Source organism: Carassius carassius, chromosome 35 (genome assembly GCF_963082965.1).
Source record: "Carassius carassius chromosome 35, fCarCar2.1, whole genome shotgun sequence".
Lineage (NCBI taxonomy): Eukaryota > Metazoa > Chordata > Actinopteri > Cypriniformes > Cyprinidae > Carassius > Carassius carassius.
Window position 1 is genome coordinate 26,821,557 of NC_081789.1, and position 27,988 is coordinate 26,849,544.

The 27,988-nt window shown below is 39.2% G+C and overlaps 2 protein-coding genes across 4 annotated transcripts; both read right to left on the bottom strand.

Moving 5' to 3' along the window:
- Positions 1-404: 404 nt before the first annotated feature.
- On the bottom strand, positions 405-10,043 carry smyhc1 (slow myosin heavy chain 1). Its single transcript, XM_059525269.1, has 38 exons — positions 9,926-10,043; positions 9,571-9,780; positions 9,246-9,389; positions 9,000-9,156; positions 8,881-8,908; positions 8,697-8,802; positions 8,490-8,582; positions 8,323-8,386; positions 8,126-8,224; positions 7,940-8,043; positions 7,678-7,816; positions 7,460-7,578; positions 7,201-7,350; positions 6,918-7,088; positions 6,497-6,806; positions 6,311-6,387; positions 6,021-6,226; positions 5,803-5,926; positions 5,541-5,677; positions 5,197-5,452; positions 4,878-5,120; positions 4,622-4,798; positions 4,385-4,530; positions 4,203-4,293; positions 3,719-4,108; positions 3,508-3,634; positions 3,298-3,416; positions 3,003-3,199; positions 2,729-2,912; positions 2,468-2,633; positions 2,256-2,380; positions 1,864-2,172; positions 1,567-1,770; positions 1,181-1,477; positions 986-1,090; positions 809-904; positions 588-722; positions 405-508 (listed from the first exon to the last, which is right to left on the bottom strand). The coding sequence occupies exons 2-38, from the start codon at positions 9,769-9,771 to the stop codon at positions 488-490; spliced, it is 5,817 nt and encodes a 1,938-aa protein (XP_059381252.1). The 5' UTR covers positions 9,772-9,780; positions 9,926-10,043; the 3' UTR covers positions 405-487.
- LOC132116442 (myosin-7-like) lies at positions 405-27,958 on the bottom strand. 3 transcript variants are annotated; one of them, XM_059525267.1, is made up of 38 exons: positions 27,939-27,958; positions 25,970-26,182; positions 25,673-25,816; positions 25,437-25,593; positions 25,306-25,333; positions 25,104-25,212; positions 24,222-24,314; positions 24,071-24,134; positions 23,879-23,977; positions 23,204-23,307; positions 22,792-22,930; positions 22,572-22,690; positions 22,281-22,430; positions 22,010-22,180; positions 21,588-21,897; positions 21,414-21,496; positions 21,119-21,324; positions 20,823-20,946; positions 20,609-20,745; positions 20,266-20,521; positions 19,941-20,183; positions 19,683-19,859; positions 19,420-19,565; positions 19,249-19,339; positions 18,779-19,168; positions 18,558-18,684; positions 18,361-18,479; positions 18,067-18,263; positions 17,754-17,937; positions 17,336-17,501; positions 17,132-17,256; positions 16,743-17,051; positions 16,446-16,649; positions 16,060-16,356; positions 15,812-15,916; positions 15,588-15,683; positions 15,351-15,485; positions 15,062-15,151 (listed from the first exon to the last, which is right to left on the bottom strand). In XM_059525267.1, exons 2-38 carry the CDS (start codon positions 26,168-26,170, stop codon positions 15,131-15,133), a joined length of 5,826 nt encoding a protein of 1,941 aa, XP_059381250.1. In that variant the 5' UTR covers positions 26,171-26,182; positions 27,939-27,958; the 3' UTR covers positions 15,062-15,130. The 3 variants fall into 3 exon arrangements, with proteins under 3 accessions (XP_059381249.1, XP_059381250.1, XP_059381248.1); XM_059525266.1 differs by lacking the exons at positions 15,062-15,151; positions 27,939-27,958 and adding an exon at positions 405-508 and having other exon boundaries at positions 25,970-26,213; XM_059525265.1 differs by lacking the exon at positions 27,939-27,958 and having other exon boundaries at positions 25,970-26,213.
- Between the last annotated feature and the right edge of the window lie 30 nt (positions 27,959-27,988).

Sequence of the window (27,988 nt, forward strand, 5' to 3'; positions counted from 1 at the left end):
CACTGTGAGCACACACCCGGAGCAGTGGGCAGCCATTTATGCTGCGGCGCCCGGGGAGCAGTTGGGGGTTCGATGCCTTGCTCAAGGGCACCTAAGTCGTGGTATTGAAGGTGGAGAGAGAACTGTACATGCACTCCCCCCACCCACAATTCCTGCCGGCCCGGGACTCGAACTCACAACCTTTCGATTGGGAGTCCGACTCTCTAACCACCAGCCCACGACTTCCCCAAAAGAAGGGGGTGTCCCAATACTTTCTGCAATATAGTGTACCCACAGACTTATTAGATTTACATCATGTTTGTTTGTTTTTTCTTTGTACATTTGATGCCCACTTTTGCACTTTAGATACATGGTGAGACTGAACGATGAAACAGAAATGGAAGACAAAGCCACAGACACAAGAATTCAGAATTGCAGTTTTTATTGCTTCATCAGAACCAGTACATGAATGTGGTTTCACAGCAAAACAAATCTTTATAGTGGAGCATTACTCTTCATCATGTCCTTTCTGTAATAAGAGAGCAAAGAGAATGTAAGTATCATAGTAGTGTCCTATATCATATATTTTAACTGGACAGAAAAATTACCTTGGGTCCTGAATCACGGCTCTTAGCTCTCATCTTGTTGACCTGAGACTCAGCAATATCAGCCCTCTCCTCGGCTTCATCCAGCTCATGCTGAATCTTACGGAACTTGCCCAGGTTAGCATTCGCCTGTTCCTCCTGAAAAACACCATTACACATGCATATGGTTAAGAATAATACAGAGACAACAATACTTCAATATCGGAACGAAATTGTTTACTTACCGCCTCCTCAGCAGCTCTCTTGTAGGACTTGACCTTCAGCTGGAGTTTGTCCACTAGATCCTGAAGACGTGCCAGATTCTTACGGTCTTCCTCAGTCTGTAAACAGATAATGTGACTTCATCGTCATCTATATGGTATGAATAAAAAAGCATTTATTTGTATGACAAAGAAAGTGACCTGGTAGGTGAGCTCCTTGATGCGTCTCTCATATTTACGGACTCCTTTCACAGACTCGCTCGCCTTTCTCTGTTCCAGCTCCACCTCATTTTCCAGCTCTCTCACCTGTGAGAGATGTGCAAGATGGTTTGCTAATCAAATAAAAGAAGTATTTTAACTACAGGAAAAAAAGTTTGCAAAAAAAACTCAGCTTACCCTGGCTTCCAGTTTCTGGACCTGCTTCTTGCCTCCCTTCATGGCGATCTGCTCAGCTTCATCCAGACGGTGCTGCAGGTCCTTGATGGTCTGCTCCATGTTCTTCTTCATGCGCTCCAGATGAGCGCTGGTGTCCTGCTCCTTCTTCAGCTCTTCTGCCATCATGGCAGCATCAGTGATAGCCTTCTTGGCTTTTTCCTCAGCATTCCTGCACTCCTGCACTGCCTCCTCAACCTCAGTCTGAAGCTGAGTATTATCTCCCTCCAGCTTCTTCTTCTGATTCAGCAGGCTGGTGTTCTAGACGTAGACAATATTCACATTCATATAGTGTCTAGATGATATTGTGAGGGTTTCACTTGTGTTTATCTAGTACAGAGGTATCATACCTGAGAATGCAGGAGCTGGACTCTCTCACTGACGTCCAGCAGTTCCTGCTCAGCCAGTTTCCTTCCTCTCTCAGTCTGTTCCACCAGAGATCTCAGCTCATCCAGTTCAGCCTGCAGCAGATTGTTGCGTCTCTCCACGATGGCGATGTTCTCTTTGAGATCATCATTACCACGCAGAGCATCATCCAGCTGCATTTGGGCATCCTGTGAAGCAGAAGTTTTACAAATGAATAGGCTGAAGAACGATGTTGGATTTCACTGAAGAGTCTTAAAACCTGAGTTGAAGATTCATCATACCTTGAGATGTCCATGAAGACCCTTGAGTTGCTTCTGGGCTTCTGATGCCTGTCTGTTAGCCTGGCTGAGCTGAATCTCCATCTCATTGAGGTCTCCCTCCATCTTCTTCTTCAGTCTGAGAGCTTCATTCCTGCTGCGAGTCTCTGATTCCAGTGAGCTCTGCAGAGTATCAACCATTCTCTGCTGGTTCCTCTTGGACTGCTCCATCTCTTCATCTTTCTCAGTCAGCTTACGTTCAATATCAGCCTTTACTTGATTGAACTCCAGCTGAGCTCTAAGTATCTTGCCTTCCTCATGTTCAAGTGAACCCTTTCAATGTGAAACAGTTTTTAAGTAATTTGTCCAAAATCAGCAGTATGTGAAGCAAAAAAGAACTGATAATTTAGTGTTACCTCAGCCTCCTCCAAGGCTGTCTGGATCTCTGCCTTTTCCTGCTCCAGCTGCTTTCTAATTTTCTCCAACTCATGGATGTTTTTTCCTGACTCTCCAAGTTGCTCAGTGAGGTCAGAGATTTCCTCTGTTATGGCAGAAACAAATTACTGTTAAGCAAGATTATGCTGAAGATATCATCTGTTGATTCTGCAGGCAACCAAGATTTAGTTACCTTGGAGGTTCTTGTTCTCTCTCTTCATGGTCTCAAGTTGATCCAGGACCTCTTCATAGGAGTTCTTCAGTTTGAAAAGTTCAGTGCTCAGAGATCTAGACTCTTTCTGGACACTTTCTAGTTCACTCTGAGACTCCTCATACTTTTGCTTCCACTCAGCCAGGACCTGTTAGGCATGTATTAAAGTGTTTATTTAATTTCTAATAAAATTATCAAAGTAAGTCAAAAGTTATAAATATTCACATTCCTTTGTTGTATTACCTTGTCAAAGTTTCTTTGCTTCTTGTCCAGAGCAGCAGCAGCAGCAGTGGATCTCTCCACATCCACCATGAGATCTTCAATCTCATTCTGCAGCCTGTGTTTGGTCTTCTCCAGTGAGGAGCATTTAGCATTGACGGCTTCCACAGCTTCTTCTGCATCTTGCAGACGCTGAGCCAGCTTCTTTCTAAAAATATTCCAGGGAATCATTACTTTACAGTGATTTTTCCTAAGTATACATGTATTTGTAGGTTTGTATGTGTTTCCTATTTCATACTTGGCATCCTCCAGCTCCTCAGTCCTCTGGATGGCATCAGTTTCATACTTGGTTCTCCACTGAGCCACCTCAGAGTTTGCCTTTGACAGACTCCGCTGCAGCTCAGCTTTGGCTTCCTGCTCCTCCTCAAACTGCTCCCTCAGCAGATCAGAGTCATGACGAGCAGATTGAACTGCATGGGCCAGGGCATTCTTAGCCTGAAAGAAAAAAATAGTCAGTTGCTTGGATGTGGTTTCTGGTGTCATACTTTGTAACAAAAAGGTTCTGGAAAAACTTAATGGATTGCAAAACAAACCTTGACTTCCTCCTCTAGTTGTCTCTTGAGATCTTCAATCTGTTGAGTGTAGGACTGCTTGCCTCTAGTCAGCTGAGACACCAGGGAGTCTTTCTCCTCTACCTGTCTAGACAGTTCACCTGAAATGGCAAAAAAAGTTTTTTTTGTAGTTATGTATTTTTTTTTTTAACTGAAAATTGTAATTAAAATTGCTATATTTTGTAACCTTACCATTCTCAGTTTGCAGCTTGGCTTTTTGCATAGTGAAATCATTGATAATACGCTGGCCTTCCTCAGCTTTGGTTCTGTACTCACTCATCTGGTCTTCCAGAGTTCTGCACATTTTCTCCAAGTTGCTCTGATAAAATATATTTAAAAAAGGTGAGTGATATTGATTTTATGTTTCAGTCTCATGTAATGCGTCTTATTTGTTGCCACTAACCTTTGACTTGACAATCTGCTCCATGTTGGACACCACATCATCAAGCTCTAACTTCACTTCACTCTTCTCTTTCTCCAGCTTCTGCTTCACTCTCTGAAGGTTGTCAATCTGTTCTCCCAGATCAGCCACACTGTCGGCATGTTTCTTCCTCAGTGTAGCAGCGGTGGCTTCATGTTGTAGAGTGGCCTCTTCAAGATCTCTACGCAGCTTCTGGAACTCAGCTTCACGTTTCTTGTTCATCTCAATCTGGGCTGCAGTGGCTCCACCAGCCTCCTCCAGCCTTTCACTGATCTCCTCCAGTTCTCTGGACAGATCAGCTCTCTGCTTCTCAACTTTGGCACGAGCAGCTCTCTCAGCCTCCAGCTCCTCCTCAAGCTCTTCAATACGAGCCTAGAAATTGAGAATAAATAAGGTATTAAAAAGTATCACAATACATTTCAGTTGTTATTTTTAAATGATTCATCCCTGTTTGATTTAAACAAACCTGCAGCTCCTTCAGTTTCTTCTGGAGCTGGGCACCAAGAGCTTGTTCATCCTCAATTTTGCTGTTGAGCTGGGCCATTTCAAAGTCCTTCCTTTAATGTGGGGATTCAAAAAAAAGTTTGAGTTATTTAATTCTATCTTTTCCCCCAACAAATGTATTTGAATTATTTGACATGTTCTTACTTCTTCAGCTTCTCGTCCAGTTGCTGTTTATCATTTTCCAAGTCCATAATGCTCTCCTGGGTCAATTTTAAATCACCCTCCAGCTTTCTCTTTACTCTCTCAAGATCCATGCGCAGCTTCTTTTCTTGCTCCAAGGATCCCTCAAGCTTATTATATAAAAATCATTCATTTACATTGTCTTGTAAAACAACAGATATCAAACTAAAGGTGTTTAGAGTGGGGTTTTGTTGTACTCACATCATCCACTTGTTGCTCCAGCTTGGCTTTGGCTTTAGTGAGTGTGTTGACTTTGTCTTCCTCACTCTGGAGGTCATCCAGCGTTTGCTGATGGGCCTCCTGCAGAGCTTTCTTCTCCTTGGTCAGCTTAGCAATGATTTCATCAAGTGCTGACATTTCCTCAGTGAGATTTTTAACCTAAGTAAAAGAGCATTAGATCAGTAAACACTCAAAAATGTGTAAAGCTGAAAAATCCATAAAAGGTATAACCGCTAACCTTGTTCTCAGTTGCATGTTTCTCTTTCTCTACTTTGGCCAGAGTGAGCTCAAGGTCATCAATGTCCTTCTTGAGCTCAGAACATTCATCCTCCAGCTTCCGTTTCTTTGCAACCAACTCTGCGTTCATTTCCTCTTCATCTTCCAGTCTCTCAGTCAGCTCTTTGACTTTAGCTTCAAGCTGGATCTTGCTCTTGATCAGACCCTCACATCTCTCCTCAGCATCGCAAAGATTGTCTTGCTCCTATTAGCGAAAAAAGAGAAAGAATTTAGAGTTTTTTCTGGGGGTTTTTTGGATTTGTTTTTTCATGTTGACTTACAGACTGCATTGCAAGTTGAAGGTCATTCTTTTCTTGGAGAAGAGAAACCATCTTTTCCTCAAGTTCTTTTTTGCGGGCTTCAGATTTTGCATAAGCCTCTTTCAGCTTGGTGAATTCTTCCTTCATGTTGGCCATTTCTTTTTCAGTCTCAGCAGATTTCAGCAGAGGCTTAATCTTGAAGTAGAGCTTCATCCAGGGCCAATTCTTGACACCCATGAAGGCACGTACGTTCCACTGGATCACCAACAAAGAATCTCTGCAAAGTAATTCAGTGTATATTAACATAGACAAAAGTGATGGATATCCTCTTCAATATAATAAGGAGACATTACAATTACACTAACCTGCGTTCAACAATTTTCTGGAACTCAATTCTTGAGAGAATACCGCGAGCTCTTGCTTGAATCCCAGTAATGATGAGAGCAAGACGGTCATCTCTCAACTCTTCAAGGGTACCCAGCAGACCAGCCTTGAAGAACACCTTTACAAAATATGTCAATATTTATTTGCAGTGGTTTTTTTTTTGTTGTTGTTGTCTTTTACGTTCTGCATTACGATAATGTGAATTGACTGTTTGAAGATACATTTTGTTCGAATGTTTTATACCTTAGTATGTCCTAACTTGTACTGGCTGTGGTCAAGGTCCAGTGAGCCCAGCAGTTTCTCAGCAGCTTTCTTGTTGTCAATGAACTGACCCTCGGGGATAGCAGATGGATTCAGAATACGGTATCTAACAAGAGGTACAAAAGTAACAAAGTTTTACCTCCTGTGCATTAAAATGTTTATTTCAGTCTTAATTTTAGTGTCTCTTTCAGGTTTTTCACCTCTGCTTGAAATCTCCATACAGGATCCTGTTGGGGAATCCCTTTCTGCAGATTCTGATTCCCTCCAGCACACCGTTACAGCGCAGCTGGTGCATGACCAGAGGATTCTCCATCGCCCCAGGAGTCTTAGTCTCATTGGGAATCAGGCAACGCACAAAGTGAGGGTGAGTTGACCTCAAGTTGGTCATCAACTTGTTCAAGTTCTCCTGTGATTGAAAAACAAACCATAACATTGTAAGGTATGCAATTTTGAATTTTTTGTTTTGATCATTTGTTTTAATAATCCATACCCTATGAAGGGCTGACACAGTCTGGAAAGACGAACCCTTCTTTTTGCCACCTCCTTTACCTCCCTTGGCATCTTGGGCTGAAACCAACAGAACATGTAAAATAAAAGTGTTTTAGCATGTCACATTACAGTTCAAACCCAGAAAAAAAAGTTAACTGAATACGCTTTACTGAAGGTCAGTACACACATGAGTCTGCCCCAGAATATCCAGCAAACAGGAACGACAGCAGCTTCACAGTAGACTTTTGGAAGAGTCCAACAACCGTCTCATTGAGAGGGTCCTTGTTCTTCACCAGCCAGTTTGAAATGTTGTAGTCCACAGTGCCAGCGTAGTGAACCAAGGAGAAATGCGCCTCTGGTTTACCCTTGACAATCCTGGGCTTCTGGAAAGTAGGATTCTTACCCAAGTGGTTGTCATAAAGCTTAGCTTTGAATGTCGCATCACTGGCTTTGGGGAACATGCACTCCTCTTCAAGGATGGACATGATACCCATAGGCTACAGAGAACAAGATATATTGGGAAAAATATAGTGTAAATAATATGAAAAAGCAAGAACACACAAAACAAATGTTCTAATTATAATTAATGTTTCTGCACATAACTCCACCTTCTCAATTAACTCAATACAAGCTGCTAAGTCCATGCCAAAGTCAATGAACTCCCACTCAATGCCCTCCTTCTTGTATTCCTCTTGCTCCAGCACAAACATGTGATGGTTGAAGAACTGCTGCAACTTCTCATTAGTGAAGTTGATACACAGCTGCTCAAAGGTGTTGAACTGCAGGTGGGATATTAATATTATATAAATATTCAGATATACTCCCAATGGCAAAGTAACAAAAAACTGAAGTTATTGAATAACAGTAATCAGTAGATATAAGTAATCTTACATCAAAGATCTCAAATCCAGCAATGTCCAGCACACCAATGAAATACTGACGAGGCTGTTTGGTGTCCAGGGATTGGTTGATTCTCACAACCATCCAGAGGAACATCTTCTCGTACACTGACTTTGCCAGAGCACCAATAGAGTAGTACACCTGTAAGGAGTGGAAGAACATTTAAAAAAAGATTAAAATATTGTTTTTTTGTTGTAACGTGATTTCGAAGCTATACATTTTACATTATATACAAGTAAAGTCTCTTCACCTGTTGGACACTCTGTCCCTTGGTGACCCACTCATTTCCTACTTTAACTCTCGGGTGGCACAAACCCTTGATGAGATCAGCAGAGTTCAGGCCCATCAGATATGCGACTTTGTCAGCATCTGGTAAAGAATTTTTTTTATTTATTTTTTTTTAATTTAGAACCATTTTTCAAAAAGTCACCAGTGTCAGTGTGTTAATGACTGTATAACATCACTTACCCTCAGTCCCATCAGCCTCTGCCTGTTCCTCTCGCTGCTTCTGCTTGAACTTCATGTTGCCGTAGTGCATGACAGCACCAGTCAGCTTGTAGATGCCTGCTTTTTCATCCGCAGTGAAGCCCAACACATCAAACGCTTCCTGCCATTCGAAAGCATCATGAAATAACAAAAATATGTCTACTTTTATTATCATTTTTGTTGCACTTCACAACAGTTCTAATTTATTTATATATTTTTTCTGATATAGAGATATGTTACTAACGTCAGTGGCAATCAGCTCTTCAGCATCATCAATGGATGTCACTTGTGTCTCTCCTTGGGAGATGTAGGCGTAGTCATAAGGGTTGTTGGTGATGAGCAACATCTCTAAGGAGAAATAGGAACATAGATCAGAAACTACTCTTCTAATTAGAAAAAGTAATGCAATAGATGTGACAGGAAATTTTACCTAATAGTTCTGGTTTCTTCTGAGACAGGATCTGGTAGAAGATGTGGTAGTCTCTCTCAGCCTTGAGCTGATAAGTGACACGAGACTTCTCAAGCAGATCTAAATGAGGAAAATTCACAAAATGATTGCTGTGTCAAATATATTTGTATGTACTATAGTTTTCCAGTCATAACCGTGATAATATAAAGCATACTCACAAGTTTCAACATCTGCAGAAGCCAGTTTTCCACTTACACCAAAGTGAATTCGGATGAATTTACCCTGTTCAGTTAGAAAATAAATCATTAGTGTGCACATAATTTTTTTTAATACTAATTATATGCATTATACACCAATGCTTTCTCCACTATGAGGAAGGACTTACGAATCGGGAGGAGTTGTCATTTCTGATGGTCTTGGCATTGCCAAAGGCCTCCAGGGCAGGGTTAGCTTGGATGATTTGGTCCTCCAGAGTACCCTATAAACAAACCATTTAACTTGTAAAATCTTCAAATGAACACAATAACATTTTAAAAATGAAGTAACATTCATGGTTTTATTTTAGTACACGTAGTTTCGTGGCTATGTTCACCTTTTTCTCAGAAGCTGCATCTTTTTTCCCAGATACAGCAGCAATGCTGGCAAAGTACTGGATGACTCTTTTGGTGTTCACAGTCTTTCCAGCTCCGGATTCTCCACTGTGGATTTAAACGGCAGACGTTTTTATCATTTAAACACATTTAATCTCACAAAAGAGTGAGGCTGAAATGACTTACGTGATCAGGACAGACTGGTTCTCTCTGTCTGTTAGATGAAATTCACAAGGAGAAAAGTTTTATGTATATTTTACAGTATAAATTTGTTTAGTTGAGTAAATGTGAAATGCATTTCTAACCTGACAGCATGTACTGGTAGGCGTTGTCAGAGATGGAGAAGATGTGAGGAGGAGCTTCAGTCCTCTTCTTCCCTCTGTAGGCTTTGACCACAGAGGCATCGTACACTGGCAGCCACTTGTAGGGGTTCACAGTGACACAGAACAGCCCTGAATAGGTCTGTAATGAGGCAGATGAATCAGTTCAGTACAATTATACAAGCAAATAACTGCAGTAGATTAATTTAGACTGTCTCATTCATCACTCACGTAGATCATCCAGGCTGCGTAACGCTCTTTGAGGTTAAACAGCACAGCAGGCTCGTGCAGGAAGGTGAACATCGCCATGTCCTCAATTTTATCAAACTTTGGCGGGTTCTGAGGATGAACATCAGCCTCCTTGAAAGTCAGAGTCTGTTGAAATAGAAATTATAACAAGTCCTTCAATTTGATTATTAAAGTGTCCTCACAGCTACTCTGTAAAAAAACTATAGATAATTGTTACATTTTTAAGCTTTTTCTGAGGAAGTTTTAAGTGGTGCCAGCCTTAGCAAATCTAATTATTGTGAGATCCTGATAAACAAAGCATTATTACCTTTCCAAATTCAGTGTCAACAGTGACTTTGTCACCGTCTCTACTGGTGATAGAGGCTTTGACGTACTCAACCTCTGGATCAGGCACAAAGCATTCCTTCTTCATGTCGAAGGGACGAGTTTGGGCCTCTAGACGCTCCTTCTCTGACTTACGCAGGAAGGAAGCGGCAGACCCAAACTCTGCCATGACGGCGTCAGACATTCTGAAACCTAGAAGCAAACAGCCTTATAAATATTACGTCCTTCTTTGATTAAGCAATAACAGCACGTAGCTGCTGTCACAGGTGCAGAAATGATAAACAAATGCATTTCAGTACCGTAGATACATTTTTTGGCGATGCTAAACGTCTCACCTTTTGTTTGTCAAACTCTGTACACTATAACTGCAGAGCTGGTGTACTAAGGATGAAACAAAAGACTCATTATTGTTTCAGAAACAATGATGTGATTCTTATCATTACCCCAAAATTAAAACGGTTATATCTTTTTGTGTCAGTTTAAGAAGCAGTGATCGTGAGGTCCAGGCGATCTTTCTTGGTCTTTCTGCTTGGAGGCTCTCACCTTGAGTTGTCCTGTGTGTTGTGTCCCTCAAGAGTTGATGCTACCTTTTTAAAGGGAATCAGTGATCCCAAAATGGTGATACATTGTGGATGCCCCACCCTTGTCCCACTAAATAAACCTTAAAATGATTGGATGGCATAGGATGTTCACCGGCGGTTGACATATATAGTGTGATTTAACAATAGGCTCTAAAGAGGAAGGACAAAAGAACACACATTGTTGTTTAAAGAATCATGAACACCATCCTAATTAGGACCTCCTTTTACGACGTTGTCTCATGTTAACAAGAACAGTAGTCTATTTCAGATCCCTTCCTCGTAGAGCAGGACACCTCTTGACATCTGAGAAATGTGAATCGGTCATAGTATGCTACAACAATTTTTACTGTCTTTTTTTTTTGTCTGTTTTTTGCAAAGAGCTAACGTGACGCATCCAATTAATATTAAAGCTCAATGCACTGGCAGAGATTTTCAAAGTTTGTTCAAGAGCTGACTACTTAGGGAAGTTATTCTCTTATATAAGATGCTAATCAGTCCCGCTTATCTAAAGTACCACTGTCAGCTCAAGGCTAATCATAATCACCCTTTTGTCAAAGTAACATCTGCATACTTTTTGTGAGATATCAGGTTTAACTTTTGCACACACTGTAGACGTTCCAATGTCATTGCTTGAGACAGTCATATTAGCTAAGTAAAGAGAAGGTCTAAAAGAAAAGGTGACAAAAAATTGAAGTCTATCTATAGATGGATGCAATAGACAGCTAACAGCTGGCCTTTTGTGCTGTTTGAACTAACGGCTCAATTGTCATGGCTTGTACCGCTAGACCTCAACCTCTTGCACTTCTTGTTGACGTCCCATTGTTTTTTTCTGTATCCTTGAGGACAAAGATAACTGTACTGCATTTTTCAGGGGTCTCAGACAGCTGTAGATGTGGGCCTCTGTAGTGTGAGAGGTTCCAGCAGCTGCTATTTGTGCTGCAAATGCTGTGGTGTGAAGTGGTGCATTTTTTATTTGGAACCTTGGGATCCTTTAACATAAGGATTAGGATCAACAAGTGATCCTTTTAACAACATCAGTATCAAAGTATTTTTATTAGAACATGCATACTTACGAATTGTATTCACTTCTGTTATTTTAGACATTTGTTCAGGGTCCTAGAATATTGCATTCATAGCACCCTAGTATGGTGTTCGCTGGATTGAATTGACACTCTAGGATTTAAAGGTCACAGCATTGTGCACACCTTTTGATTTTTTTATTTTAGTATCCTCAAAGTTCTCACTATGGATGGAAGAGTTTTAAGAGTTCTTGCATTTTAAAATGATCACAATTTAGATAAAAATTTCAATTGATTAAAAATTTAATAAAATTTCCTTGTGATCTGAACTGCAATTTACACACACACAATATATGTATTATTAATAGATAAATATTATTAAATAAAAATGAAATATAATATTATATGACACTAATTTTACTGCAATATTACAATTGGAATACTATTTTAAATGTTACTTTTGTAAAATAGAGTTAGAATTTTTTTATTTTATTTTATATATTACAAATGTACAATGACAATACTGATACAAATACAAACACCAGCACATAATCAGCTGAGGCACAAAGTGCATAATTTAATTAAATCATAGCCTTTATGATTTTATAATCACTTATTTAATTTTGTTAATGAAGCAGCCCTGAAAGATGACGTTTTTAAGCTGCAGAAACTGTGTGCTGTGTATGTCAAAATATGGGATACAAACTTTTTTTTTTTGCATATTTTTCACACTTGAATGATTCAGATCATCAAACTAATTTTAATATTACACAAAGATAACCCGAGTAAATACAAAATGCATTTTTGAAAGAATTATTTCATTTATTAAGGGAAAAACGCTGTTGAAACCTGCCTGGCACTACGTGAAAGTAATTGCCCCCTCAATCTAATAACTGGTTGGTCACACACTGACAGCCAGACATTCTCCTTCAGGATTTTGTGAAAGAGCACAGAATTCATGGTTCCATCATCTATGGCAAGTTGTACAGCTCCTGAAGCTGCAAAACAGCCCCAATTAGTTTCTTACTAGCCAGTTGGACCCACCAATCTATGTCCTTGGAGGTTGAGAGATCATTTCTGGTTTCCATCTCAGTTTGTTGGGTCAAGCATGTCGCTTACACTGTTTCAGTAGTTAGCGTGAGTGCCTCATTAAGGCCTTCACTCTGGATTAATAAGAGATCCAGAGAACCTGAACATCCTATCTCTTTTCTTTCAGCTGCCAGCTCCGTCTCTTGCTATGACGAGGTGGAACATTCCTATCCACACGCTTCCCTGAGACGGAGGAGGTTCATTCTCAGCTGTTTAGGCCCCTTTGACATCTCGGCTCACCATAAGGTCAATGACTTGACCCTTTGTGCATCGTGACCATTGAGCATGCTATTAATGTAGACTGGGGGTGGTCTGTTTGTTTGATTTACTTTGACAAGTGGCCAACTGGACGTCCCATGATTCTTTGGCTCCTTTGATTGAGTTGCTTGTCATTTCTTCGTTATCCCTTGCTCAAGCCAGCTGTATGATGGAAGCAGACAATACAGGTATTACTAATTGCATGATGCAAACCTATCTATCTATCTATCTATCTATCTATCTATCTATCTATCTATCTATCTATCTATCTATCTATCTATCTATCCATCTATCTATCTACAAGTACATTTGCTTACATTATGCAAATTGTCATGACTTTTGTCCTGTTGCATCTGGTGTTTTTGCGAAGAAGACTGAACACACTTCTGAAGCACAGACAAAGGTAATGCTTTTTTATTTTATTTTAGTTGCTCAGTGTTACAATTGACAGTGCATGTTTTAAAAAGTAATATCATGTCATATAAAATCATATTTCATGAATGTTGAATTAAACCTTTTAAGAAACTAAAACCAACACCCGATCATAAAATGTGATATGTATCTCATAATAGACAGATTATGAGATTTTCAAAGATTTCCATTCCATTTATCACTGGTTATCATTGTTCAAGGGTTAATGTCAAGAAACCAAAAAAAATAATAATAATTTCTGGCTTGTACTATACAGAAAAAAGAACAGTTTTGCATAAAGAAATCAAAGCCTAACTTTAGGACCTGTACAATATTTATTTTCACCCACAGTTCTTAATCTCATTCTCATTGCTGTTACGTGTGAAAGGATATCTACTATTTAAAGTACATTTGTGACATACAATTGAAAATCGAAATATTTATAATTGTACTGAATTTAATTTACGTCTTCCAAATGACGTCTCAATTAAAAAATCATCCAAAAAAATGTATCCATTGATTAAGTTTGCGTGGCAAAATATGTTCGGTCTTTACTTTGATTTTGGGGTGAAATATGACATTAATCTGTGGAACTTGTGGTTATATTCATTTTTGTTAGTAACTGAGAGTTTGTTTTTTTAAGTAATTAGGGGGGAGTGGGGCAAGTTGTCACATGGTTATGTTTCAGTAGCTATAAAGTTTGGGTTATTATGCAAATGTCATGCATGTGTAAGCAGAAATTAGGATAAAAGTATTTGTAGACCGTGTCTCCCAAATTTCCTAAATTAAAAATTTTGAAACTTATTCTTGTAAAGCTAGATAAATGTTTCAATAAGTGAAAATAATAAACACTGACATGATCAGAAGTCAGCTGCATGATATATGGTAGCGGTTCATTTCATTTATTTCTTGTATTTTTACAGGCATTAGTTACCAGTGCGATGGGTTACATGAACTAACAATGAGCAATACTTGTGGAGCATTTCTACATGTAAAATGTATTAAATATTTTATATAAATATTAAATTAAATTAAATGTATGCATTTAGCAGACGCTTTTATCCAAAGCGACTTACAGTGCATTCAAACTATCAATTTCTATATTTTATACTTTAAAATATATATTTTTTAAATAACTTATTCGTTTTTATAAACTTAAATTGGTATATTATGAAGCTGGACATAGTAATAATGAAAAACTATTTACATCTGGCATTACCATTAACCTAAATTAATAAATTGTTTTTTATCATTAGTCAATGGTAGTTAATGCGTTAATTTTATCTAACAGAAACCTTGTATAAAGTATCACAAAATGATACAGTGTTTAACTTTTTCTTAGGCGATAACAGTGGAAATTTCCAGTAGATTTTTTTAAGCCTATTACAAACGTATGCATAAATTGATGTTCAAAAATGTGACGACTTGCCCCCCCCTGCCCTACATGGACACCTTTTAAGGAAGCGTGCCCCATAAGAGATTCAATGGTGCCCTCAAGTGGTGTCCACTGACTACAGCTCTCATTATTTCATAGCATTGTGGAGTTTACTTCAGATTTAGAAATATATTGCCAGCTAAGTGATGAAAGAGATTCTTTTGAAATTATATTACTGAGCTAAACCGTAAATGCCTAGTTCAACGATGCTTCTAGCAGTAATTTATCTTGACTCATTCAGATCCAGAACAATAATTCACCATAAACAGTAAGACAGAGGAATAATAGAATGTATCTAAGCTATATGGTACTTGTATTTTCTCTGAATTTCACTGAATATTCTTATTTGATTGTATTGATGAAGGTATTTTAATAGACCCATGTGTATGTTAAAAGGTAAAGCATTAATATCCTTTTTTTCTCTATGAAGCTGAGCTGTGTCAGAATATACAATGTGTAACGTTGAGTGGTTTATAACTTATTCTGCATGATGTAGTTTGTAGTAGTTTGGTAAAACTGGGGTAAAGGACAATTGAAATTTTTCCCCCTGATTAGTTTAATTTAGATTTGAAAGCAAACTATCCTAATCTGTAGCACATACATACATTTAGGTTTTACTGTTGTGTACAGGATCATGTTGGAATATTGCAATGGTCAAAAAAGACAAAAGAGAATGAAGTATTCATTTGCATGTCTGGTTTATTCTACTGAACTACAGAAGAGATCATCACAGCAATCCGTGTAATATTTTCACTCCTCATCAGCCCCTTTCTGTTGGGAACAAAAAGGAAAAGAATGATAACCAAATGCAGTTCAAAATGGTTGGGTGTGTGTGTGTGTGTGTGTATGCATTTCATCAAGTTCAGCTGTTGCAACAATATACATTGGTTTTATACTCCAAATTCAGTAAAGAGTGCACATTTAGGTTATACTAATCAAGTTAACTGTGTTTATTTTGACTTGTTCTTACCTTGGGTCCTGAATCACGGCTCTTGGCTCTCATCTTGTTGACCTGAGATTCAGCAATATCAGCCCTCTCCTCTGCTTCATCCAGCTCATGCTGAATCTTACGGAACTTGGTCAGATTAGAATTGGATTGTTCTTCCTACAGAATACACACAATAGAATTTGTTGAAACTCAAATTAGTTTATAGATTGACTGCATATGATCTTATCATGATAGCACCATTGCGGGGAAAGTACTCACAGCTTCCTCAGCAGCTCTCTTGTAAGACTTGACCTTCAGCTGTAGTTTGTCCACCAGATCCTGCAAGCGAGCCAGATTCTTTCGGTCTTCCTCAGTCTGCAATGCAAAAACGTGTAAGGATGTGTATTATATCTTTAAATACTGTATTATTGAATTTTATAAATTTAATAAGTAACACTCAAAAAACCAACGCAAAAAATGCCTCTAGGCAATATTTTTTTTACCTGATAGGTGAGTTCTTTGATGCGTCTCTCATATTTACGAATCCCCTTGACAGAGTCACTGGCCTTTCTCTGTTCCAGCTCCACCTCATTTTCCAGCTCTCTCACCTAACCAAACCAAAATTGATTTTAAATTCACCATCTCTGAAGCTTTGAATCCAAATATAAAAAAACAAAAAAAAAAAACAATATTCATTTTTAAAAAATTGAATAGAAATTCTACCATTAAGAACGGAGTTTGATAAACTAACCCTGGCTTCCAGTTTCTGGACCTGCTTCTTGCCTCCCTTCATGGCGATCTGCTCAGCTTCATCCAGACGGTGCTGCAGGTCCTTGATGGTCTGCTCCATGTTCTTCTTCATGCGCTCCAGATGAGCGCTGGTGTCCTGCTCCTTCTTCAGCTCTTCTGCCATCATGGCAGCATCAGTGATAGCCTTCTTGGCTTTTTCCTCAGCATTCCTGCACTCCTGCACTGCCTCCTCAACCTCAGTCTGAAGCTGAGTATTATCTCCCTCCAGCTTCTTCTTCTGATTCAGCAGGCTGGTGTTCTAGACGTAGACAATATTCACATTCATATAGTGTCTAGATGATATTGTGAGGGTTTTACTTGTGTTTATCTAGTACAGAGGTATCATACCTGAGAATGCAGGAGCTGGACTCTCTCACTGACGTCCAGCAGTTCCTGCTCAGCCAGTTTCCTTCCTCTCTCAGTCTGTTCCACCAGAGATCTCAGCTCATCCAGTTCAGCCTGCAGCAGATTGTTGCGTCTCTCCACGATGGCGATGTTCTCTTTGAGATCATCATTACCACGCAGAGCATCATCCAGCTGCATTTGGGCATCCTGTGAAGCAGAAGTTTTACAAATGAATAGGCTGAAGAACGATGTTGGATTTCACTGAAGAGTCTTAAAACCTGAGTTGAAGATTCATCATACCTTGAGATGTCCATGAAGACCCTTGAGTTGCTTCTGGGCTTCTGATGCCTGTCTGTTAGCCTGGCTGAGCTGAATCTCCATCTCATTGAGGTCTCCCTCCATCTTCTTCTTCAGTCTGAGAGCTTCATTCCTGCTGCGAGTCTCTGATTCCAGTGAGCTCTGCAGAGTATCAACCATTCTCTGCTGGTTCCTCTTGGACTGCTCCATCTCTTCATCTTTCTCAGTCAGCTTACGTTCAATATCAGCCTTTACTTGATTGAACTCCAGTTGAGCTCTAAGTATCTTGCCTTCCTCATGTTCAAGGGAACCCTATGAAAAGGAAAAATAGGTAATTTTAATATTTGTCAGATAAATATGATTTCTGGGGGAAATTGTTGTTTTTCGTTTACCTCAGCCTCCTCCAAAGCAGTTTGTATCTCTTGTTTCTCCTGCTCCAGTTGTTTTCGAACTTTCTCCAGCTCATGAATATTCTTCCCACTCTCACCAAGTTGCTCAGTGAGGTCAGCGATTTCCTCTGTGAATTAAAAGTAACCCATGACTTCACAAATACAAGGAATTAAACTTATGGTTTGGAGTTGGAAAACCATTCTTACCTTGGAGATTCTTGTTCTCCCTCTTCATGCTCTCCAGGTGGTCCAGTGACTCCTCGTATGAGTTTTTCAATTTAAAGAGTTCAGTGCTCAGAGATCTGGCTTCTTTCTGGGAACTTTCCAGTTCAGTTTGGGATTCCTCATACTTCTGCTTCCACTCAGCAAGGACCTGGATAAAGTAAACATTGTTAGATATGAGCAAAGCCATTTTAATGAAGGGGTTTTTGTTTTTTTGTTTTTTTTTTTTTTTTGCAAAGAATGGTACTGAACCCTATCTATATTAGAAACTTAAATTATCAATTTAACACTGACCATTTTCTGAAAATTATTGTTGTTTTACATAACAATATTTCATATTGTTATGCCATTTTATATTTAGCAAATTTGAGTAAAAATAAAATTTACTTAATATTTCCCTTACTTTATCAAAGTTTCTTTGCTTCTTGTCCAGAGCAGCAGCAGCAGCATTGGATCTCTCCACATCCACCATGAGATCTTCAATCTCATTCTGCAGCCTGTGTTTGGTCTTCTCCAGTGAGGAGCATTTGGCATTGACGGCTTCCACAGCTTCTTCTGCATCTTGCAGACGCTGAGCCAGCTTCTTCCTTTTATAAATAACCAAAATACAAAATATATTGAACTGTATTCAAATGTGAACAAACCTTAGTTGAAGATATTTTGTGTCTCAATACTAAAGACCGAAACTTTTTCCAGATTTATTGTTGGTTTCATACTTGGCATCCTCCAGCTCCTCAGTCCTCTGGATGGCATCAGTTTCATACTTGGTTCTCCACTGAGCCACCTCAGAGTTTGCCTTTGACAGACTCCGCTGCAGCTCAGCTTTGGCTTCCTGCTCCTCCTCAAACTGCTCCCTCAGCAGATCAGAGTCATGACGAGCAGATTGAACTGCATGGGCCAGGGCATTCTTAGCCTAAATACAAACAAATATTTGGTTAGAGTGAATTTTTGTGTCTACTAGCTTAAACCTTTAGCTAAAAAATTGCAACCGTGAAGGAGATTTTAAAAACCTTGACTTCCTCCTCTAGTTGTCTCTTGAGATCTTCAATCTGCTGAGTGTAGGACTGCTTGCCTCTAGTCAGCTGAGACACCAGGGAGTCTTTTTCCTCTAGCTGTCTAGACAGTTCACCTGAAATCCAATATCAGAAAATGTTTTTTAGTATCATTATGGAACAGTGGGAAACATAACAATATTTTGTAACCTTACCATTCTCAGTTTGCAGCTTGGCTTTTTGCATAGTGAAATCATTGATAGTACGCTGGCCTTCCTCAGCTTTGGTTCTGTACTCACTCATCTGGTCTTCCAGAGTTCTGCACATTTTCTCCAAGTTTGCCTTGAGGATTAATTGTATATTTGATTTCTTTCACTGACTGACAACACAAAATATATGGATAATTTGGACTCTTAGCATAATTTCTCTTACTCACCTTTGCCTTTACAAGCTGCTCCATGTTGGAGACCACATCGTCCAGTTCCAGTCTGAGTTCACTCTTCTCTTTCTCCAGCTTCTGCTTCACTCTCTGAAGGTTGTCAATCTGTTCTCCCAGATCAGCCACACTGTCGGCATGTTTCTTCCTCAGTGTAGCAGCGGTGGCTTCATGTTGTAGAGTGGCCTCTTCAAGATCTCTACGCAGCTTCTGGAACTCAGCTTCACGTTTCTTGTTCATCTCAATCTGGGCTGCAGTGGCTCCACCAGCCTCCTCCAGCCTTTCACTGATCTCCTCCAGTTCTCTGGACAGATCAGCTCTCTGCTTCTCAACTTTGGCACGAGCAGCTCTCTCAGCCTCCAGCTCTTCCTCCAGCTCTTCAATGCGAGCCTGGTAATGTGAGGAAAACCAACGTTACAGCTAGCATTCCTAACGGTCCAACTATCCAAATTTTTAAGAATCAAGTTTACCTGCAGCTCCTTCAGTTTCTTCTGAAGTTGGGCTGCCATTGCCTGCTCATCTTCAATCTTGCTATTGAGCTGGCTTATTTCAAAGTCTTTTCTGCCAGGTAAACAAGATGACACAAAATGGATTTCCATATCTTTTTATTTTAAAATTGGATTTTATTATATATATCTTACTTCTTTAGCCGCTCCTCCATCTGCTGCTTATCGTTTTCCAAATCCATCACATTCTCTTGAGTCAACTTTAAGTCACCCTCAAGCTTTCTTTTAGCTCTCTCAAGATCCATGCGAATTTTCTTTTCTTGTTCCAGAGAACCTTCAAGCTAATTTTCATCCAAAATATAATTAAATAATTATAAATTATAATTAATTTTAACTAAAAATAAATATGTAATTACCCACAAAACCTCATTATTTTAATTATATTTTCTTGCTCTTACATCGTCCACTTGTTGCTCCAGCTTGGCTTTGGCTTTAGTGAGTGTGTTGACTTTGTCTTCCTCACTCTGGAGGTCATCCAGCGTTTGCTGATGGGCCTCCTGCAGAGCTTTCTTCTCCTTGGTCAGCTTAGCGATGATCTCATCCAAAGCTGCCATCTCTTCTGTCAGGTTTTTGACCTGTAGAATTATGCCATTGTATCAAGGAACTCTTAACACACCACTCTTGCATCTCTAACATGTTCAGAGTTGAAAACTGACCTTGTTCTCAGTTGCATGTTTCTCTTTCTCCACTTTGGCCAGAGTGAGCTCAAGGTCATCAATGTCCTTCTTGAGCTCAGAACATTCATCCTCCAGCTTCCGTTTCTTGGCAGTCAACTCAGCATTCATTTCTTCTTCATCTTCCACCCTCTCAGTCAGCTCTTTGACTTTGGCTTCAAGCTGGATCTTGCTCTTGATCAGACCCTCACATCTCTCCTCAGCATCTGCAAGATTATCTTGCTCCTATCAGAGTGAGAAAAAAAAGTAATAATTTACATTTGTGAAAAAATAAAATTGCAGAATAATTAGCCACATGTGAACTTACAGACTGCATTGCAAGCTGGAGGTCATTCTTCTCTTGGAGAAGAGAAACCATTTTTTCCTCAAGTTCCTTTTTGCGGGATTCAGATTTTGCAAAAGCCTCCTTCAACTTGGTGAATTCTTCCTTCATGTTGGCCATTTCTTTCTCAGTCTCAGCAGATTTCAGCAGAGGCTTAATCTTGAAGTACAGCTTCATCCAGGGCCAATTCTTGACACCCATGAAGGCACGTACGTTCCACTGGATCACCAACAAAGAATCTCTGTAGATATAAAAAAACAATGTTCAGTCTTGCATTATATTTTGTAAGTTGGTGAAAACGTTTAAGTCTGAAGAGCTAAAAACTAACCTTCTTTCCACAATTTTCTGGAACTCAATTCTTGATAGAAAACCACGAGACCTAGCCTGAATTCCAGTAATAATAAGTGCAAGACGGTCATCTCGCATCTCCTCAAGTTGTCCTAGAAGTCCAGCTTTAAAAAACACCTGAACAGCAAAGAATTTTGCATCAACAATGATGAAAATTAAACAGAGGCAGTTACATTACAGTTAATTTAAAATACCTTGGTGTGTCCTAATTTGTACTGGTTGTGATCAATATCTAGAGAACCCAGAAGTTTCTCTGCACCCTTCTTGTTATCAATGAACTGTCCCTCAGGGATAGCTGCAGGATTTAGGATGCGATACCTTCAAAAAATGACAACACACAAGATACAATTTAACACACACTAACACATTAACAATTATTGTATGTTATTATTATAATTATTGTAGTTATTGATGCAATTTGCAATAACTTGAAGTCAAACATAAAATTATTTTGCAAGACGCTAAAGAAAAAATGCTCTTTCAAACTCACCGTTGTTTGAAATCTCCATACAGGATCCTGTTGGGGAAGCCCTTTCTGCAGATTCTGATGCCCTCCAGCACACCGTTACAGCGCAGCTGGTGCATGACCAGAGGATTCTCCATCGCCCCAGGAGTCTTAGTCTCATTGGGAATCAGGCAACGCACAAAGTGAGGGTGAGTTGACCTCAAGTTGGTCATCAGCTTGTTCAAGTTCTCCTGTTATTAGACCATAGAGGATATGAATTTACATGCAATAAAACCATTAGAGACAAAGCAGTGTTAATTTATTAAATAACCTTACATACCCTGTGGAGGGCTGACACTGTCTGGAAAGAAGAGCCCTTCTTTTTGCTACCTCCTTTACCACCCTTACCTCCAGATTCAGCAGCTGTGAATATATGATATTTGTTGTTTGTTACTATTTATACAGTAAACTAGTGCTTATTATATTTTAATATCATACATCAGTGTTTACTTGCCTGAGTCAGCACTTGCATAATTAGCAAACAAAATACCCAACAGCTTAAGAGTTGACTTCTGGAACAACCCTACAACCGTCTCATTGAGAGGGTCCTTGTTCTTCACCAGCCAGTTTGAAATGTTGTAGTCCACAGTGCCAGCGTAGTGAACCAGGGCAAAATGGGCCTCTGGTTTACCCTTGACAATCCTGGGCTTCTGGAAGTTAGGGTTTTTGCCCAAGTGGTTGTCATAAAGCTTAGCTTTGAATGTTGTATCACTGGCTTTGGGGAACATGCACTCCTCTTCAAGGATGGACATGATACCCATGGGCTAAAATGAGTAGTAGATTGTGACAGTCAATATGCCAGATTTCTACAACAGTTAAGACTAAAAAATAGGACTCCTCCCCCCACACACAGTATATTCATTAATATTTACCCACCTTCTCAATTAACTCAATACAAGCCTGTAAGTCCATGCCAAAATCAATGAACTCCCACTCAATGCCCTCCTTCTTGTATTCCTCTTGCTCCAGCACAAACATGTGATGATTGAAGAACTGCTGCAACTTCTCATTAGTGAAGTTGATGCACAGCTGCTCAAAGGTGTTGAACTGCAGGTGGAATATGTTAATATTCAGATATACTCCCAATGACAAATTAAAAAACTGAAGTTATTGAATAACAGTAATCAGTAGATATAAGTAATCTTACATCAAAGATCTCAAATCCAGCAATGTCCAGCACACCAATGAAGTACTGACGAGGCTGTTTGGTGTCCAGGGATTGGTTGATTCTCACAACCATCCAGAGGAACATCTTCTCGTACACTGACTTTGCCAGAGCACCAATAGAGTAGTACACCTGACAAGGAAATATTACATTTGCTGAATCTGACTCACTGAAACCTCTACAGTTTGGTTTTACAGTGATGTGAAAGATGTGGTTTTGTTTGTATGTTGGAAAGCCTGTAATGGCATTTGAATATACTTGTCATTTGTTAACCTGCTGCACATTTTGTCCCTTGGTGACCCACTCATTTCCTACTTTAACTCTCGGGTGGCACAAACCCTTGATCAAGTCAGCTGAGTTTAGCCCCATCAGATATGCGACTTTGTCAGCATCTACATGTAAAAAAAAAAAAAATACAGATCTATAACTCTATATACAACATATCTTAGACTTTTTTGTCTTTTATGAAGTTGAGATTCCAAGTGACTCTGACCCTCAGTCCCATCAGCCTCTGCCTGTTCCTCTCGTTGCTTCTGCTTGAACCTCATGTTGCCGTAGTGCATGACAGCACCAATCAGCTTGTAGATGCTGTTTTTCTCCTCTTGGGTGAAGCCCAACACATCAAACGCTTCCTGCAACAAATATACAGAGAGTGTTAGAATACAGTACATGCCAAAAACTTACTATTCTTCTTTTTGGCAAGTACATTAAAAGTATTCCTTTAGAATCATTAATGCATCTTCAAGTCATTTTATTAAACTTGTATAACTGAAAAAGGAAATCAAGGACACTGTCAAAAGTGCTAATGATGATAGAATTTAAAGTTTTAGGTCGACTATTTCTTCTAAATATGCATAATGTGGTATTTTGTAATATGGACTATCTATGATTTATGAAACACTCACATCAGTGGCCATCAGCTCATCACCATCATTAATAGAAGCCACTTGTGTCTCTCCTTGGGAAATGTAGGAGTAGTCATAGGGGTTGTTGGTGATGAGCAACATCTCTAAGAAGAAATGCGAACATAGATCAGAAAAAAACTTTCTTCTAATTAGAAACAGTAATGTTTATTAATATTATGGCTGGGATGATAAATCAATGCATCGCGATTCATAGATCGATTCCGAGATTTTCCGAATGCATTGTAATTCTCACTGGAATCGAGTCTGAGCTTAGTTTTAAACCGCACTCTTCTTCAATGCTCACAAAGAAGTGCGCTTATGCATTGTCATGAAAATGGTTAAATGTACTTGCATCTCATCTTTTATGATGCAAAATGTATGAATTCGCAGCCCACTGTGAACACTCTTGTAATTCACTTCAACCTTTTTGAACTTTGTGAACGATTATTTTGAATTCTAGTGGTGCATGTGTAAGGAATTGGAAGCAAGCAGTAAGCATGTAAGTAAGTAAGTAAGCAAAGCATGTACTGCCATCTGCTGTTAAAAACTAAGTTCAGAATTAATTCAAGAGAGAATAGCAGTGCATGGGGAAAATCTCAGAATCAATGCAGAATCATTTCTCGATTCGCGATGCATTATTTACATAGCCCTAATAGATGTGACGGGTAATTTTACCCAGCAGTTCTGGTTTCTTCTGAGACAGGATCTGGTAGAAGATATGGTAGTCTCTCTCAGCCTTGAGCTGATAAGTGACACGAGACTTCTCCAGCAGATCTAAATTAATTTATTAATAGACAAACATCAAAAACAGTTACACATTTCTTCATTGTGTTGTGCTTGTTGGAATGATAATAGACAAATACTTACATGTCTCAATGTCAGCAGAAGCTAACTTTCCACTGACGCCAAAATGGATTCGGATAAATTTACCCTGTAAATATTTCAAGACTTCAATACGTAACATGCTCATATTATGAAACCAATATACAATAACAACACCAATGTGTGAAACACTTACAAATCTGGAAGAGTTGTCATTTCTGATGGTCTTGGCATTCCCAAAGGCCTCCAGAGCAGGATTACACTGGATGATTTGATCCTCCAGAGTACCCTGAGAATCAAATTTTAGTATTAAAGGGGCATTAGGAGATCTTGGGAAATGCTAACTTTAGCCTGATAACACAAAACCTTCCATTTGAGAAATGTTCAACATAACTACCCTGCTCTGCACAATTTAAATGTATCTCTTATCACGTGCAACGTTTTTTTCTGTTCGACTGTAAGTTCCCTTGGAAGTGGACTTATCACCAGATATTCCGCCATGATTGTATATTGTATATGTTCCATACAAAGGGAATTTAATTATGCAAGACATAAATTTAAATATTATTTATTTACAGAGGTATATAATTACAGTTCACACTTCTCTAGTAAGTTTCGTCTGTGTGTGAATTAATGTTCTGAAGTGAAGTAAACTTCAATGGATTTCCCCTGTTCAGGGAGTGTGTAGGGAGCATGTCAATCAGAACACAGTTAATGCACAGAGCTCTCTTCTAACGAGCTGTTTATCTGAATCAGGTGTGTTAACTATGTTAAATTAAAATGGGGGGTATACTTACTTTTCAGTTAACAACCATATATTTTATGACTTTTTTATGTAGTCTTGAAATTTTTTTTTATAAAAATCCAAAAAGAATCTAGTAGAAAAGTAAAAGGGAAAACAAAAATGTTGTTTGTATACAAATAAATGCATGATGGTAAATCATTTTACATTTAATTTGTGAGTCTGATATTTGGCTTATGCAGACATCATTAATATAGTGATTATTTCTGTATACTATGCTATATGGAAAGTATATTTGCCTGTCCAGTATTAGCCATTCTTTGAGAATTATTTCACCTTTTTCTCCATTGATGGATCCTTCTTGCCGGTTGTCGCTGCTGCAATGCTGGCAAAGTACTGGATGACTCTTTTAGTGTTTACAGTCTTTCCAGCACCGGATTCTCCACTTAGAATAGAAACCGCTCATTAAAATTCTCAGCACAAGAAAATATTGTTGAAAGGAGAAATGTTATACTACATCGTGATATGCATTACGTACGTGATCAGGACGGACTGGTTTTCTCTGTCTGTGAGAAGAAAACACAACAATAGACAAACAAACAACAAAAGTCAACAATTGAAATTTAAATACACATTGCTTTACTAAAACAGTACAAGTCAGATCATCACCTGACAGCATGTACTGGTAGGCGTTGTCTGAGATGGAGAAGATGTGAGGAGGAGCTTCAGTTCGTTTCTTTCCTCTGTAGGCAATGACGACTTCCTGGTTGTACACTGGAAGCCATTTGTAGGGGTTCACAGTGACACAGAAGAGCCCAGAGTAGGTCTGTAAGAGATCCACAGCAAGTTTAGATCTGCTCATATGTGATAAAGTGAATGTGTGAGTGTTTTAAGACTTCGCTCACGTAGATCATCCAGGCTGCGTAACGCTCTTTGAGGTTAAACAGCACAGCAGGCTCGTGCAGGAAGGTGAACATCGCCATGTCCTCAATTTTATCAAACTTTGGCGGGTTCTGAGGATGAACATCAGCCTCCTTCACAGTTACTGTCTGTTGATAACATACAAAAGATGTTTCCCACCTCGAATCTAAAGAACTTTTGTAGGTACTCTACATTGACACCTTATAAAATAATGGAGTAAATGTAGAGTACCTACAAAACTATACAGAGTTATACAAAACAATACAGAGATTAGACCTTACCTTCCCAAATTCAGTGTCTACAGTGACTTTGTCACCGTCTCTGCTGGTGACGGAGGCTTTGACGTACTCAACCTCAGGATCAGGCACAAAGCATTCCTTCTTCATGTCGAAGGGCCGAGTTTGGGCCTCTAGACGCTCCTTGTCTGACTTCCGTAGAAACGGAGCAGCAGGACCAAACTCCTCCATCAAAGCATCCCCCATCTTTCAATCAGACTGAGGCAACGATCACAAGATTCTCTGAACTTGCTTACAATTAAAAACAGCAAATTAAACATATCTAAAAATGTAATCTAATAAACATAGACACTATATAAGCATATACAGGTCCTTCTCAAAAAATTAGCATATTGTGATAAGTTCATTATTTTCCATAATGTAATGATAAAAATTAAACTTTCATATATTTTAGATTCATTGCACACCAACTGAAATATTTCAGGTCTTTTATTGTTTTAATACTGATGATTTTGGCATACAGCTCATGAAAACCCAAAATTCCTATCTCAAAAAATTAGCATATCATGAAAAGGTTCTCTAAACGAGCTATTAACCTAATCATCTGAATCAACTAATTAACTCTAAACACCTGCAAAAGATTCCTGAGGCTTTTAAAAACTCCCAGCCTGGTTCATTACTCAAAACCGCAATCATGGGTAAGACTGCTGACCAGAAGGCCATCATTGACACCCTCAAGCGAGAGGGTAAGACACAGAAAGAAATTTCTTAACGAACAGGCTGTTCCCAGAGTGCTGTATCAAGGCACCTCAGTGGGAAGTCTGTGGGAAGGAAAAAGTGTGGCAAAAAACGCTGCACAACGAGAAGAGGTGACCGGACCCTGAGGAAGATTGTGGAGAAGGACCGATTCCAGACCTTGGGGGACCTGACGAAGCAGTGGACTGAGTCTGGAGTAGAAACATCCAGAGCCACCGTGCACAGGCGTGTGCAGGAAATGGGCTACAAAGAGAAGCAGCACTGGACTGTTGCTGAGTGGTCCAAAGTACTTTTTTCGGATGAAAGCAAATTTTGCATGTCATTCGGAAATCAAGGTGCCAGAGTCTGGAGGAAGACTAGGGAGAAGGAAATGCCAAAATGCCTGCAGTCCAGTGTCAAATACCCACAGTCAGTGATGGTCTGGGGTGCCATGTCAGCTGCTGGTGTTGGTCCACTGTGTTTTATCAAGGGCAGGGTCAATGCAGCTAGCTATCAGGACATTTTGGAGCACTTCATGCTTCCATCTGCTGAAAAGCTTTATGGAGATGAAGATTTCGTTTTTCAGCACGACCTGGCACCTGCTCACAGTGCCAAAACCACTGGTAAATGGTTTACTGACCATGGTATTACTGTGCTCAATTGGCCTGCCAACTCTCCTGACCTGAACCCCATAGAGAACCTGTGGGTTATTGTGAAGAGAAAGTTGAGAGACGCAAGACCCAACACTCTGGAGGAGCTTAAGGCCGCTATCGAAGTATCCTGGGCCTCCATAACACCTCAGCAGTGCCACAGGCTGATTGCCTCCATGCCACGCCGCATTGAAGCAGTCATTTCTGCAAAAGGATTCCCGACCAAGTATTGAGTGCATAACTGAACAGAATTATTTGAAGGTTGACTTTTTTTGTATTAAAAACACTTTTCTTTTATTGGTCGGATGAAATATGCTAATTTTTTGAGATAGGAATTTTGGGTTTTCATGAGCTGTATGCCAAAATCATCAGTATTAAAACAATAAAAGACCTGAAATATTTCAGTTGGTGTGCAATGAATCTAAAATATATGAAAGTTTAATTTTTATCATTACATTATAGAAAATAATGAACTTTATCACAATATGCAAATTTTTTGAGAAGGGCCTGTACAAATAAAGATATTAATCATAAGCATGTCAGTTCAGCAATCAGATATTGCTCCATCAGTAAACAAGATTCAAAGTGAAAATATTGCATAAAAATGTGATCATAAAAGACTTCCTTACCAGACAAAATCCAATTAAGTCCTAGTCCTTGCAATGAACATTGTGCTGAA